The 14,125-nt window shown below is 38.9% G+C and overlaps 1 protein-coding gene across 2 annotated transcripts in view; it reads right to left on the reverse strand.

Annotated features, from left to right (window-relative positions):
* Positions 1-5,073: 5,073 nt before the first annotated feature.
* Positions 5,074-14,125, reverse strand: part of FOPNL (FGFR1OP N-terminal like) — a 16,476-nt gene continuing 7,424 nt past the window's right edge. Inside the window, exons 4-6 of one of the 2 annotated variants that reach the window (XM_006759690.2) lie at positions 12,584-12,720; positions 6,400-6,510; positions 5,074-5,870 (exon numbers count right to left, since the gene is read on the reverse strand). In XM_006759690.2, the coding sequence (XP_006759753.1) occupies positions 6,434-6,510; positions 12,584-12,720 (214 nt within the window). In that variant the 3' untranslated portion in view covers positions 5,074-5,870; positions 6,400-6,433. Of the gene's footprint in view, positions 5,871-6,141; positions 6,511-12,583; positions 12,721-14,125 lie in introns of those variants that run through there. The other variant, XM_015561309.1, reaches the window with a different exon arrangement.

Below are 14,125 nucleotides of genomic sequence, written 5' to 3' on the forward strand. Positions count from 1 at the left end.
GAGGGGCCGCGCGGGAGAGTTCTGAGAGTTCTGCATCGCAGACCCTCTGGGTCCCGTCCCCATCCTCTCCATCAAGCTCACCTGGTATGCACCCCGCAACACACTCAAGACCTCCCGGCAGCGCTTGGCGGGGTGGGAAGGAGACCCGTCTGCTTGACGCAGAGCCCCAGTCCCACGCGGGTCCCAGCTACTTCCAGCCAGAGGGGTTGGCGAGAGGGTTAAAGGAGATGAAGACCCTTTCCAAGGCTCTGTGCTTGGCATGTGCCCCGTCTTATTCCACAAACCCTCCCCAGCTAAACAGGTCAGGTAATGGGGGAGGAGGGGAGCTTTATTACTACCCCCATTTTGCAGGTGAGAAAACTGAGGTCCCAGAGGAGTGGCGCAGCTCTCACTGGAACTGGAGCCCACGATTGCCATGATTCACCTCCAGAGAGATTTTCAAGGGAACTGCCCAGAAGAGTTGAGTTTGAATCTGCCAGTGCCAATTTCTAGGGGCGACTCCAGCAAGGAACTTGAACCCTGTATCTGTTTCCCTACCTGTAAAATGGGAAGGACATCAGCTATTCCTGGCTATTTGTAAACAGTCCTTGAGAAGACCAGGCAAAATGAACACACTACGTTGCTTCCTGTTAGTTGCTATTATTCTCAACAAACCAAGTAGAGTGGCACCAGGCCTCGGGGACATAGTGAGTGAGAGCCTGTCCTGCCCCAGTGTTTGCCTACAGGCTTCCAGTCCCTCTCGGTCCCTTCCTCATCCTGCCAGCATCCAGCTCCCCTGATCTTCACCCCCCAAAACACCCAAGCCCAGTCCCCTGCCCACAAATGGGCCTAAATCAAAGAGTCAAGACAGAGGCAGTATTCAGCTGGCTGGGGAAGTGAGGGATAAAGTTCTTCAGAAAATGATGAATGGGCTGCTTCCCCACGTGCTTTTCAATGTCTAGGCTGTAAAAGGAATGGAAACTGTCCCTGCGTGAGCACAGAAATGCTGTGAGCAGAGAAGAAAGGAAGGGGGAACTAAGTTGATCACTACCCTCCCCTGTTTGCAAAGATAGTCCAGAGCAGGCTGTCAGAATCAAACTTGCTGGCCTCATGGTATGAAGTGGCATTTTTCCCAGAGGCATTTCAAAGGGATTGCATTAGATTCCTTAAAGAAATTGGTAACCAAACACTGAATTCTACTGCATTATCACACTTAGTCTTTATAACAACCCTATCAAGTAGGTACTTTAAAAAATCCCCCACACGCCTATTTTGCTGTTGAGAAACCAGATTTGGTGATTTAACCAGCTAAGGCAGCACAGCTAGTTAGTGGGGGAGCAGGAATTCAAACCCCATCTGTCTGATGCACAGTCTGAGGTTTGTAACTCATGATCTGCTAACCACCAGCCAGGCAACTTCAGGATGGTCAGTGAACCTCTCTGAGCCTGTTTTCTGGGAAATGCTACAGGTACTCAGGAACAGTATGTGCACATAACAGTCATTCAGTAAGTATCTGTCCAACGCAGCAGCTCAGACGTTTGGATTTTCAAAAGTGCATTGTTATCCCTGGCCTAACAGTTGGCTGGAGCGTCGTCCCAGACACCAAAGGGTTTTGAGTCTAATTCCCAGTCAGAGCACATACCTAGGTTGCAGGTTTCATCCCCAGCTGGGGCAAGTACAGGAGGCAACTGATCAGTGTCTCTCTCACATTGATATTTCTCTCTCCCGCCTCCTCTCTAAAAATCAATGAACATATCCTCAGGTGAGGATTTTTTTAAAGTGCATTTTTATAATAATAATAATAATACAAATCAGATACCTCCATTTTATTTCTCATAGCTCAAAAATCCAGTTAAGATTGAGGGAAACAAAAAAAGTTATCTTTTCTAAAATGTTATTTCAGCCAAGAACTGTCAAGTACGGTTCCTTGGCGTGTCTTTTCTGTGAGGTGCCATGTCCTGGGACTTTCCATGAACTCAGGAAACAAGATGGCAGAGGAGAAATTTTTCTTCTGGAGTCTTTTTACCAAATAGCTTTGTATTTGCCACTGGCTTTAAAAAGCTTCAAAGTATCATCCCCTCTAGTTTTTTATATTTTCAAAGAGTGGGTCCAAGCATGGTTTACTCCTGCACGTGCTTCACAATGTAATCATTTAAAAATGTATCAGCTCTCAAGTCATCCAGCTCAAGATCTACACACAACTCTGCCTCCCTGTGAATAAAGGGTCCTCATTCCTCACCAAGAGAACTTTCAGCTTCTTGTCTCTTGCACAAAAGCACTTCTGTTTCACCCACGACAGCCCCTACGCTTCTCCAGGTACAAGGCTACCTCACCCAGTAACCTGCAATGCTCTTTCCTTCCTCACCAATTTCCAATGCTGGTGTCCTAGTAACTTCAGATACTTCTCTACCTCTATCAGGAAGGGTCCTAAGATTCTCAATACAAGTAGTTTTACAGTTCCTTACAAAAACTCAAGATAGTCTTACCATATGACCCAGCAAATTATGTTCCTTAGAATGTATCCAAACGAGTTGGAGACTGATGTCCATACTAAAACCTGCACACAGAGGTTAACAGCAGCTTTCTTCCCAATTGCCCAAACTTGGAAACAATCAAGATGTCCTTCAGTGGGTGAATGGATAGACGGTGGTACGTTCAGGTGATGGAATGTCATTTGGCACTAAAAATAAATGAGCTATCGAACCATGGAAAGACATGGAGGGATCTTAAATGCATAGGATTATGTGAAAGAAGCCAGTCCGAAAAGGCTCCAGATTGTATGATTTCAAACATCTGACATTCTAGAAAAGGCAAAACTATGGAGACCATAAAAAGATCAGTGGTTGTCAGGGGTTGGAGGGGAAGGAAGGATAAATAAGCAGAACGAAGAGATGTTTAGGACAATGAAATTACTCATAATGGTGGATACATGGCATTATACATTTGTTCAAACCCGTAAAATGTACACCACCACGAGTGAACACTGATGTAAACTATAGACTTCGGGTAATAATGATGTGTCAATGTAAGTTGATAATTGTAAGAAATATAACCTTCTGGTAGAGGATGTTGATGGGGAAGCTATACATGTTGGGGGAGGGAGGGAACCCAGGTATATGGGAAATCTCTATCTTCCTCTCAATTTTGCTGTGAATCTAAAACTGCTCTAAAAAAATCTATTTTTTTAAAAAAAGGTAGTTTTACCTCTTTCATTTTAAAAATAATTTAAAGAAGGCCATGCAATCCTTGCAGAAGTTATTACAAAAATAAAATACCAAGTGCCTGGGAAGCATTGTCCCAAATGCCTTTAAAGGCATAGTCTCACAAATATTAATCCTTCATGTACACTTGGCTTTAGGTTAAAAGAACACATCAGATTTTACATAATCATACAGGCATGTGAGTCATATACAAATGTGTTCTTGCACATAATTATAAACCTATTAGTTTATTCTATGCAAACATATACGCTAAGCTTAATTTATCATCTTCAAAAGTCACTCGGCTCCTGCTTTGATTGCCCAAGTTTTAAATTTCCTCTTTTCCTAAACCCCTCTTTAGTCCCAATCTGCATACTATTTTTGTGTAAATCCAACGTTTCGCCTACATTTCTGGAAGATAACAGCTCCCAACAATCCCACGGGAACCCCCAACAATGATGTACTAATTTAGTTTATGAGTTTAGTTTGAGAACAATTTGATGGGTCCTCTGTATTTATATTTGTCTTCCCTTTATATTTTAAATGTCTCAGCCCATTTATCTTTTTAAATTACTGGATTATAAATTAGTTGACTGTTAAAAATCCTGAGTACAGAAATTTCTAGAGCAGATTTTCTTAGCTCAAGATCCTCCTTTGTGGATAATCATAAAATCTCATAGTATTTTGAAAATAGGTGTTTTTTTCTTTTCCAAACATAAACATGTAATACTAAACAAAACCATGTATGGCCCCGCCATTGACTGGCTATTTTACTTATTTGTATTTATTATTTTTGTACACCCCAGTGACCAGATATTATATAACAATATGTGATCATCTCAATAAATCTCATACCCATCCAACACCACGCCTAGTTATCAGAATATTGACTATATACATATTCCCTATGCTGTTCTTTACATCCCGTGACTATTCTGTAACAACCAATAGGTACTTCTTAATTCCTTCACCTGTTTTGCCCAGTCCCTCTATCCCCCTTCCCATCTGGCAACCAACGAAAAGTTCTCTGTATCTATGCGTCTGTTCTGCTTGTTCATTTTGTTTGTAGATTCAATTGTTGATAGATACGTATTTATTGCCATTTTATTGTTCATATTTTTAATCTTTTCTTCTTCTTAAATAATACTCTTAACATTTCATATAATACTGGTTTATCCCCCCACCACTGCCACCTATGAAGAGGTATTGTTCCAAGGTGAGAAGGCTGGTGCCAAGTGCACGTACCTCGTCAACCTTGCCCTCCATCTGCTAACAACCAGGTTGCTGGAGATCCCAAAGGAAGGCCTGCAGAGCCTTCGCCAGGTTCTGGTCTACATCTCTGGTGACAGAACAGTCACAAAAACACCCTTTGCACACATGTGAGTTGTTTAATTTTTTTTATTTTTTATTAAATGATACATCGAAAGTATAAAAGTTGCCTTCGTACAAACAAGTTACAGAATAATGCATATAAATACACAATGAACTACATGTGACAATTCCATTTAGCTTCTATTTTGATAATTTTACATCAGTATCTAAAATGCTAAACTCCAGCATTTTTTCTTAATCTAGTTCTTTATGATGATTGCAATTCCTGAGATAAACTTAGTGTCTCTGCTAACATCTTTGTATGTAAACCAAATCCTCTGAGAAAAATTCAGATATTTATAGTCCCACATACATTATAATTCACAATTATAATCAGATACTACAGATTTCACTTAAAAAATGGAAATGATCCCGGATGGTGTGTCTCAATGGATTGAGCATCGACCCATGAACCAGGAGGTCACATTTCCAATCAGGGCACATGCCCAGGTTGGAGGCTCAATCCCCGGTAGAGGGGTGTGCGGAAGGCAGCTGATAGTAGTTTTTCTCTCATCGATGTTTCTATCTTTCTCTCTCTCTCCCTTCCCCTCTAACTAAAAACCAATAAAAACATATTTTTAAAAAATTGAAATGACCTTACAGTATTTCTACACCTATATATGTAACTTTAGGCCACCAATAGGGATTCTTAAAATCCTTTGACTTGTATGGTTTAAGGGGATTTCTTTAATAATTTTCTGTATTCAGATAAAAATTCCTGGTTAATCTGTAAGGACTAAACACTGACTAGTACCAAATATATTTTGAAGTTTCAATAATTTCCAGAGGCCAATTTTGCCAATGAAGCCCTTATCACTTTCCCTGTGGGAGATGTTTAAGCTACATGTTGTCAGTACACAGCGCCAATGCAGTTGTCCTCTGAATATATCAGTGACTTTTGCCAGTCAAGTGCTGTCTACTGTAACAGATTTCAGTGAAATCAACCTGTAGACTCCACATTATAAAAATATCTTAATAAATATCAAAGCAGCATTTTAGAGATAGCACTAGGATAGCTCTTACTGTTTTTCTATCTGAAGAATAAAAATTGACATTTAATAAGACTTTCAGAGCCCAAATAATTAGGGGTTGGCCCTTTCATAGCTCGTCTTATAACTGCACAACTGAAGGCCACAGGGAGGTTAGACAATGCCATCTTTTAAAAGGTACTTTCTGGTTTTCTCCTAAAGCCTGTCTCTTCATGCTGATTCCACATTCTTCATGTAATCAAATAAACTCTTTGTTTTACTTACAGCAAATTAAAAGAATTAGTTCCCCCTCTAGATTTTAATTAAATCTTCCAGTAGAAGCCAAAATGATCTAAGGAAAGAAAAAGTACACTGTTACCTAGTTTAAAAGTTCAATTTTGGATAGCAATTCTGATATTTTAATCTAATTATAAATAGCTGTTTGAAAAACAGCTAATCAAAAAAATCAAACTTTATAAAAATTAGTTTTTTTCTTGACTTTAGTGCTCTTTTCTTAAAATTTTTTTCCTATACACCCACATAATTCCAGCCTGAAGGAAATGTAATTAATGTACATGATAAAGAGCAGATGATATGGCTATAAAGACCTGTATTTTTTTTTTAGAAGAATGTATAGGGTACTAACATTCATTTCTCCCTTTCATTTCTTACATCTAAGAACCTTTAAAATATATCCTAAAAACAATACATTTTCTTTCAAGTCAAATCCAATAGTCTTGGTGACAGAGTTAGCTTTTATTCACAAATATAGTAAAGTATGAAAGACTAAGTGTTTTTGCAGAAACTCAAATATCTACAAAGTACAAATATTAGTGATGCATTTTGGCAATGAGAAAATAAATAAGTGATTTAATACATACAATTTTAAGATAAAAGATGCCCCAAATGGAAATGTCATCTCTTCACATTTTGAGAAATATGAAGATCTTCAGTATTAGTATTTTTCCCCTTCTCTTTTATTAGATGGTCATCTGAAATTAACAGAAATGAGTGTCAATGCTTATCCCAAGTTAACATAAGCTGTAGGCAGACACAGCTACATATATTTCAGGAAGTTATATATTTAAACTTGTATGCATTCTTTGGATAGCTTAGGACAATGAAAAAAAAATACAACCTTTTAAACACTAGTGAAAAAAATCAGAAATGTTTTGTACTAGGAACTCTAATTATTCAAAAAAGCTTCTTAACTTTTTTAAAAAGTGAATAGAGAACCCCCTGGAGTAAACCCATGTAAGTAGCTACAAACTTCTCGTATGTTATATGTAAGGAACAGAATTCACAAGAAAGGCCAGGGTGTTTAGCATTCTGAGGGATGCTAAAGCTCTTCAATCAAAAAGAAAAACCACCTTTCTTCAAATAGCCATGTCTTCCAGCAGCACCCTCTTGTGACAAGAAGAAAACTAGCACAAGTTACATTTTCCTATGCACATCAGAAAACTATCCAAGAATTTGTAGAAAAAGTTCTTCAGCCAAAACCAAAACAATAAAGTTCCATGAGAGTTCAGAGGAGCCCAGAGCCTCTATGAGCACCCACTGTGCTCCCAATTCTGGTCAAGGGCACATGCCTGGTTGCAGGCTCAGTCCCCAGTGGGAGGCGTGCAGAAGGCAGCCAATCAATGATTCTCTCCCATCATTGATGTTTCTATCTCTCTTCCTCCCCTTCCTCTCTGAAATCAGTAAAAATATATTTTAAAAGTTAAATAAATAAATAACATAAATTAAAAACTTAATACCCAATGTAGACAAAAACACAATGCACAAACAAAATCCCTAGGAAAATGTGACACCTCCCCGCACAAATTCATCAAATACTTTTTACAACAGAAAAAATATAACCTTTTAAAAAAGATATTCTGAAATATTTTGATTAATTCGGATCACATGAGAAAATACAAATTTAGACAAGTTCTTAGAAACATGCAATTTTAGCACCAAAAACATATATTAGATATTCTAATTCTAAAGACAATTTGATTGTACACACAGTCTTATTAGTTGGTCCACAGCTGATCACTCTTAGAAATAATGTAAATACTACTACAGATCTGGATCACAGATAAGAAAACAATCTCTCTCCTTCAATTTTAGGCAACTTTATTGGACTAAACAAAATTAATACTATCTTTAGAACATACGCATTTTTGGTTTTCTAGAAAAGCATTATTAAAAAATGAAGTATGTTTTTCATGTATTTCTTCATAGACGTGTATAAAGCTGAGTTGATAATGACTTTACAGATTATAAAGGATCTGGTCTTTTATGTACAGCAACAACTACTACTTTGCCTCCAATATGACAAGTATTAATATCAACAGCACTATTTCAAAGGTAAGTATGTCTATATACATCCTCTTCATTTTTTTCAGCACTTTGAAAGCTCTGATAAAAGAAGTGCTTTCATGGTGGCATGCTTTGACTTATTTTCAAATAAAAGATAATTTAAGTTTACTGTTTTACATTTCAACTGGATGAACTTGTATAAAGATAAGGTATTGTAATCTGAAGAATTAAGTATTTTAACATCTTCATAATCTTGTCCATATTGTAAAATAAAACATGTATCCTTTAAACAGTAAGCTACAGTTGAGAAAAGAAATGGAATGCTTAAACATGTTACTGAAACATAATGCAGTATTGTGAGTGTTTTTTTTTTTTTATTAATTAATTTAAGAGAGAGAGGAAGAGAGAGCAAGAGAGAGGTGAGAAAGATTGCCCCTCCTACATGCCTGACCCGAGATCAAACCCACAACCCAGGCATGTGCCCTTCAGGTGCATGGGATGATGCTCCAACCAACTGAGCCACACTGGCCAGGGCTACATAATGCAGTTTTGGCTGACAATTCACAAGTCATTACATAAAGAGGCTAAGAAAATTTTTTGTGATCAAGAAAAATAATAAGCAAATTCACTATCCTATTGGTTCACAGTCATCCTCATTTCTGAGTCTTCCACAGAGCATTCCACAGGACAGGCACCAAAGCTTCACTGACTAGAACTTGACTCTGATGTCTCTGGCACTTTATACAGAAAGGACCCCTTCCCAGCCCACCCTACCCGCCGTGTAAGACTACCAATAGTTAATCCATGACCTTCATCTCAGGAGAAATTAGGTAAGAAATACTCTACTTCTAACTTTCTTATTAGTCATTAGTCATATTAAAGAGAATGATTATAAAAAGCTTACAAATCACAAAAGTTATTTCTCAAGAGGCTATTTTTCCTCATTGGACTGAAAATACAAATGTCATGGGTTTGCTGTTGTAACAAGTGTTAATGTGTACAATGTCCACTGGTAACAATGAAACTGAGAAACTAGTATTGTTATTTATTCTTGGTGAGCATAAACTGTTAAAGCCTTTTTGGAGGAAAATCAGACAATATTAGATTATTTTTAAGGCACATATGCTTTGAACCAGCAATTCTACTTCTAGGTATCCAGATGAGAAATACCTGTGTGAAGAAAGAAATAATGCTACACTGCAATACTGTAAAAGCAAAAAATAAAAAACAGTAAAAGTACATCAGTAAAGAGTGATTAGCCACACTATGGACTACTACAAAAAGTTAAAAATGAGGGGAAGTAGATCTACATATATTGACAAAATGCAAATTATAGAATAATATATATAGTTAACAATGCATATAGGGGTTGGCAAAAGTAGGTTTACATGTTCATATGGAAAAAGACATGCAGGTTATGATTATTGCATAGCTTTCTTAACTCAAAAGAATGTTATGATGGCACAGTGCACTTAGGAACAATCTCGTAGGTGCTTAAATTGCCAGCCTTCATCATTTACACATTCTTGTAGTCTACTTGTTATACTCAAACACACTTTGGCACAGAGTTCTTACCTACTTTTGCCCACTCCTGTATTTTAAAGTTTAACTATTTTTTAAATACTAATGTGGTAATGCATGGCTCACATTTCAAAAGGAAAATAAAAGGGTTACAAATGTGAATTTCTTTACTCCTGTCTCTAACCACGTATATCTCCTCCCAGACACAAGATATCAATTCCTTGCCTATTCCTGCAGATTTTCTATCCAGTGCCTGTTTTTCTTTGATGCTGCTATTTGGAAGTTGTGTAAAATTCTCATAATATTAACTGTTAGTAACATTGTTTTTATATACAACCGAAGGAGGGAGGTTTGGAACAGAGCAGCAGGGAAACTACAGAGCACAAAGGGCTTTTTAAAATAGTGCCTTCCCCCTTTAACCTTTATGTTATAATTAAGTGTTTAATACCCTATTCTGAAAGAGTTGCAATTTCCTGCTTCTGTTTGTCATCTTACTCAAAATTTTGTATACTTTTATCTTTCTGTTTCATGTAGAAGAAAGAATTCCTTTCATTTCTTGTCATGCAGGTCTTGTGGTGATAAACTCCCTCAGCTTTTGTTTGTCTGGAAAAGCCTTTATTTCTCTCTCATATCTAAAGGATAACAAAAATATGTTAACGTTTCACGAATTTGCGTGTCATCTTTGCACAGGAGCCATGCTACTCCTCTCTGTATTGTTCCAATTTTAGTGCATATCAGTAGTACTTGAATACACAGAAATGAGTCCTGAAGGACACCCACCAAGTTGCTAATGGAGTTAACTTCTATAGAAGGGAGGGTAATTGGGGAGTTAGGGAGAGGCAGGAGGGAAGAGATGAAAGGGCATGTTAAGTTATATTATTTGAATGTTTAGAGATTTACTCATGTGCTTGTGTTTTGTTTTGGTTTTTAAGTACCTGCTAAAAAGCAGTTCCTTATCCAATCCCTGAAAAGGGAGCTAGGAAAACCCCATGTTCTTTAAATGATGAAGTGTACAGGAATGGCAATCAGAGGTGCTGATGCTGCTAAAAATGATCAGCTACAGGCATTAAACGAGTCATTCACTCTTAGTCTTGGCTTTCTCTAATATAAATTAGTAGCTGGGAATGATTTCTTTTCCAATGTTCCATCAGCTCAGAAATCTAAAAAATATAGAAAAATAAGTCCTAGTGAAGTCAGAAATAACCTCAAAAAGGCCACCAGCTTTCACATCTTAAGCTAATATTTAACACTAGAGGCCCAGTGCACAGACTCGTGCACGGGTGGGGTCCCTCAGCCTAGCCTGTGCCCTCTCGCAATCTGGGACCCCTCAGGGGATGTTGGACTGCTGGTATGAGGGATGTAGTAGTGCGCAAAGTGGCAGGCAGCTGGGGAGGAGCCCGAGCCCTGGCCGGGTGCTGTGCTGCTCCCGCTCATCCTGGCCTCGCTGTGCCTGCCGCAGCAACCGGTAGCACTGTGCGAAGGCGGGAAAGGCTATAGCCATGAGCCCAGCATCTGGCACCCAGCGGTCAGCTGAACGGTGCTTCTGCTGTGGGAGTGCACTGACCAAAAGGGGCAGCTCCTGCATTGAGCATCTGCCCCCTGGTGGTCAGTGCATGTCATAGTGACCGGTCAAATGGTCAATTGGTTGACTGGTTGCTTTAAGTTTTATATATCCTAATATATAAAAAGCCCGGGGCCGTCACGACCTAAACAACCAGACGGATGACCGAACAGCGACTAGGGTCCTGGCTACTGCGACGGGATTGAGTCTGGGTTTCGGTCAGCGCTCAGGAGTCGGTCTGGGTCCTGGCCGGCGTGGTGGGCGTCAGTCTGGGTCCCGGCCCCCTGCGGCACAGTGGTGGGAGGGAGCTGTGGAGACGGAGCCATGCTGCCATCAGATTGGCCTTTGGGTCCCTCTCCTCCCCCACAGGCTCCGGGGAACCAGAGCCATGCTGCGATCTGGGAATCTTGGTCCCTACCCCGTGCCCCCAGGCTTTGTGGAACCAGAGCCATGATGCTATTGGACTGGCCTCTTGGTCCCTCCCCCCGCCCGCAGGCTCTGGGAAACCGGAGCCATACTGCAATCAGACTGGATCCTACCCAAGAGCTCCCTTGGTGTGTAGGCTGGGTTGAGAGACCCCCCCCCCTGAGTGCAAAAATTTTTGTGCACCGGGCCTCTAGTAGATAGATAGATAGATAGATAGATAGATAGATAGATAGATAGATAGATATAGATAATCAATATTGCTCATAGAAGTTTAGGAAAACAACAAAAGGCAATCCACATCTAAAATGTTTACTAAAAGTTTATTTCAACATTCAATATTTATATTTGTCTTGATAATCAGCTGTCTGAAACCCACCTGACCTTTATTTTTTAATTTTTTTTTAATGTTTGTATTGGTTTTAGAGAGAAGAAGGTAGAGGAAGAGAGACATAGAAACATTAATGATGAGAGAGAATTACTGATTGGCTGCTTCCTGCATGCCCCCTGCTAGGAATTGAGGGCATGTGCCCTGACCAGGCATGCGCCCTGACCAGGAATAGAACTGTGACTTCCTGATTCATGGGTCAACACTCAACCACTGAGCAGTACTGGTCAGGCCCACCTGACCTTTTTAAAAATAGAAATCAACTCTCTCTCACAGTAAGCCACAGTGCGCAGTGAGCTCTAAACCATTTAGTTCAGATTATCAAATTGAGGTCCTACTGCTGATTTAATAAAAAAACAAGCTCATTTAAAGAGTGTGCATCCTGAAAGAAATATGGGCTATTCTCCTAAGATTTTATTTGTAGATATCTACCACTGTACCACAACAAAAAGTATCCTGAAAATGCGAAGGACACATAATAAACCTGTGACTTCTCTATCTGTATTCAACATGTGTGCCTCTTTTTAGTCTTAGGTGGGAAAACACATGATGATTCTATAGAAAGCTCTTTATTCAGTATGCTAAGAACTAAGCTGCTCCAGAAAGTACAAATTTATATGAAATTCTATAGAGAAATTATACCTAAAAACTTTGTCCAGTCATCCACCCGCCTTCCCCCAAGATTCTCTTTCCAAAAAACTTTTTGGTTTTTTTTGGAGGATAAACAACATGGGTTAAAACCATATTAGATATAAGTGGAATTAAACTATGACTCAAAAGCTTGGGAAAATCTACTCCAAAGATAAAAATATATAAGAAGGCAATATCCTTGTTAACAGCTAAATGATAAATCTCAGAAAGCTCATACCCATCTGCTCTCTTCCACTAGGTTGTCTACCGGGATTTACGTTTAGAGGCTGAAGTGAAGATCCTTTCAGAAATGTATGTTGGATGCCATCCTTAGTTCCATGCAAGAAGTGAGCTAAAATCCCATATAAAAGAGGTCTATAGCAGGAAGAAAACCAAAATCAATTAAATTTGCATGAATAGGAAAAGCTTAAAACATCTATGCTTTAAAAGGTAGCCTCTGATACTACAACAGCCAAGTAATTCACTAGACTTATAAAATAAGGTTGCATGGATATTATACAAATTGTAAACTGTTCATGCTTTTTTAAATTTAAAAGTACTATTTTACTCTAAAGATGATTTTAAAACCCAGGGAAAAAATGTTAACACCTTAAATAGCATCTAAACTGAAATACAATTTCAATCAATACACAGGAGGAATTCGGCTTGTAAACTCCAAAATCCAGCATAAAATTTTTCAGTGCCTGACCAATACACAATAGGTATTCAATAAACACTTATTGCATTAATAATCCTTGCCTAGAGAAAGTCTTATGTTCCAACAGACACACTGCCTGGTTTTTTGCGATTTGATCTCAGCAAGATTTTTTTAATTGATTTCAGAGAAGGAAGAGGGAGAGAGAAATAGAAACATCAATGATGAGAGAGAATAGTTGATTGGCTGCCTCCTGCACAACCCCTACTGGGGATGGAGCCTGCAACCCAGGCATGTGTCCTGACCGGAATTGAACCCGGACCTCTTGAGTCTGTAGGCTGATGCTCATCCACTGAACCTAACTAGCTAGGGCTGTTTTTATTGATTTTTAGAGAGAGAGAGAGGTAGGGAGAGGGATAGAGAGATAGAAACATCGATGAGAGAGACGTGTAGATGTACCACAGTTTTCTAATCCATTCATCTACTGATGGGCACTTAGGCTGTTTCCAGATCTTAGCTATGGTGAATTGAGGCAGCAAGATTCTTAATGTCCCAGCCTCATGAATGTTTCCTTCTCTGTAAGTTAGGGTAAGTGTAAACCCTACCTCATAGGGTTATTATGGACCAAATGAGTCAATAAATGTCAAGTGTTTAGAGCTGTGCCTAGCACATATTAAATGATATGTAAATGTCAGCTATGTGGGAGTTGGGTAAGAGCTAATATTTAAAAAGCTACTTGAGTTTACAAAACACTTCTGCCTCTTTTCAGTTTACCCTCACCTTGTGATGTCATAATCATCATACCCAACTTATGAGAAAACCACAGCTCAAAATGAATTTTCTAGAAATCCCTCAGCTAATAAATAAACAAACTTTATACCTGAACCCCAAGTCCCATACTCTTTTCAATATGCTGCCTGGGATTTATATTCGTGCTCTTGCACAAACAGAAGCTGCCCTGCTGACAATAGAGGTACAACAAATGTTTTCCTTCATTTCCAATCTCATAATTGAAAACAAAATTTAATGGATTGAGTTTTTTTAGGTACCTATTTACTTATTAGTAGGTGTGATGGTTTAAATTATGACATTCCCAATGGACACAAGACACTGGGGGGTAGGGGA

Source organism: Myotis davidii, unplaced genomic scaffold, assembly GCF_000327345.1.
Source record: "Myotis davidii unplaced genomic scaffold, ASM32734v1 scaffold1115, whole genome shotgun sequence".
NCBI lineage: Eukaryota > Metazoa > Chordata > Mammalia > Chiroptera > Vespertilionidae > Myotis > Myotis davidii.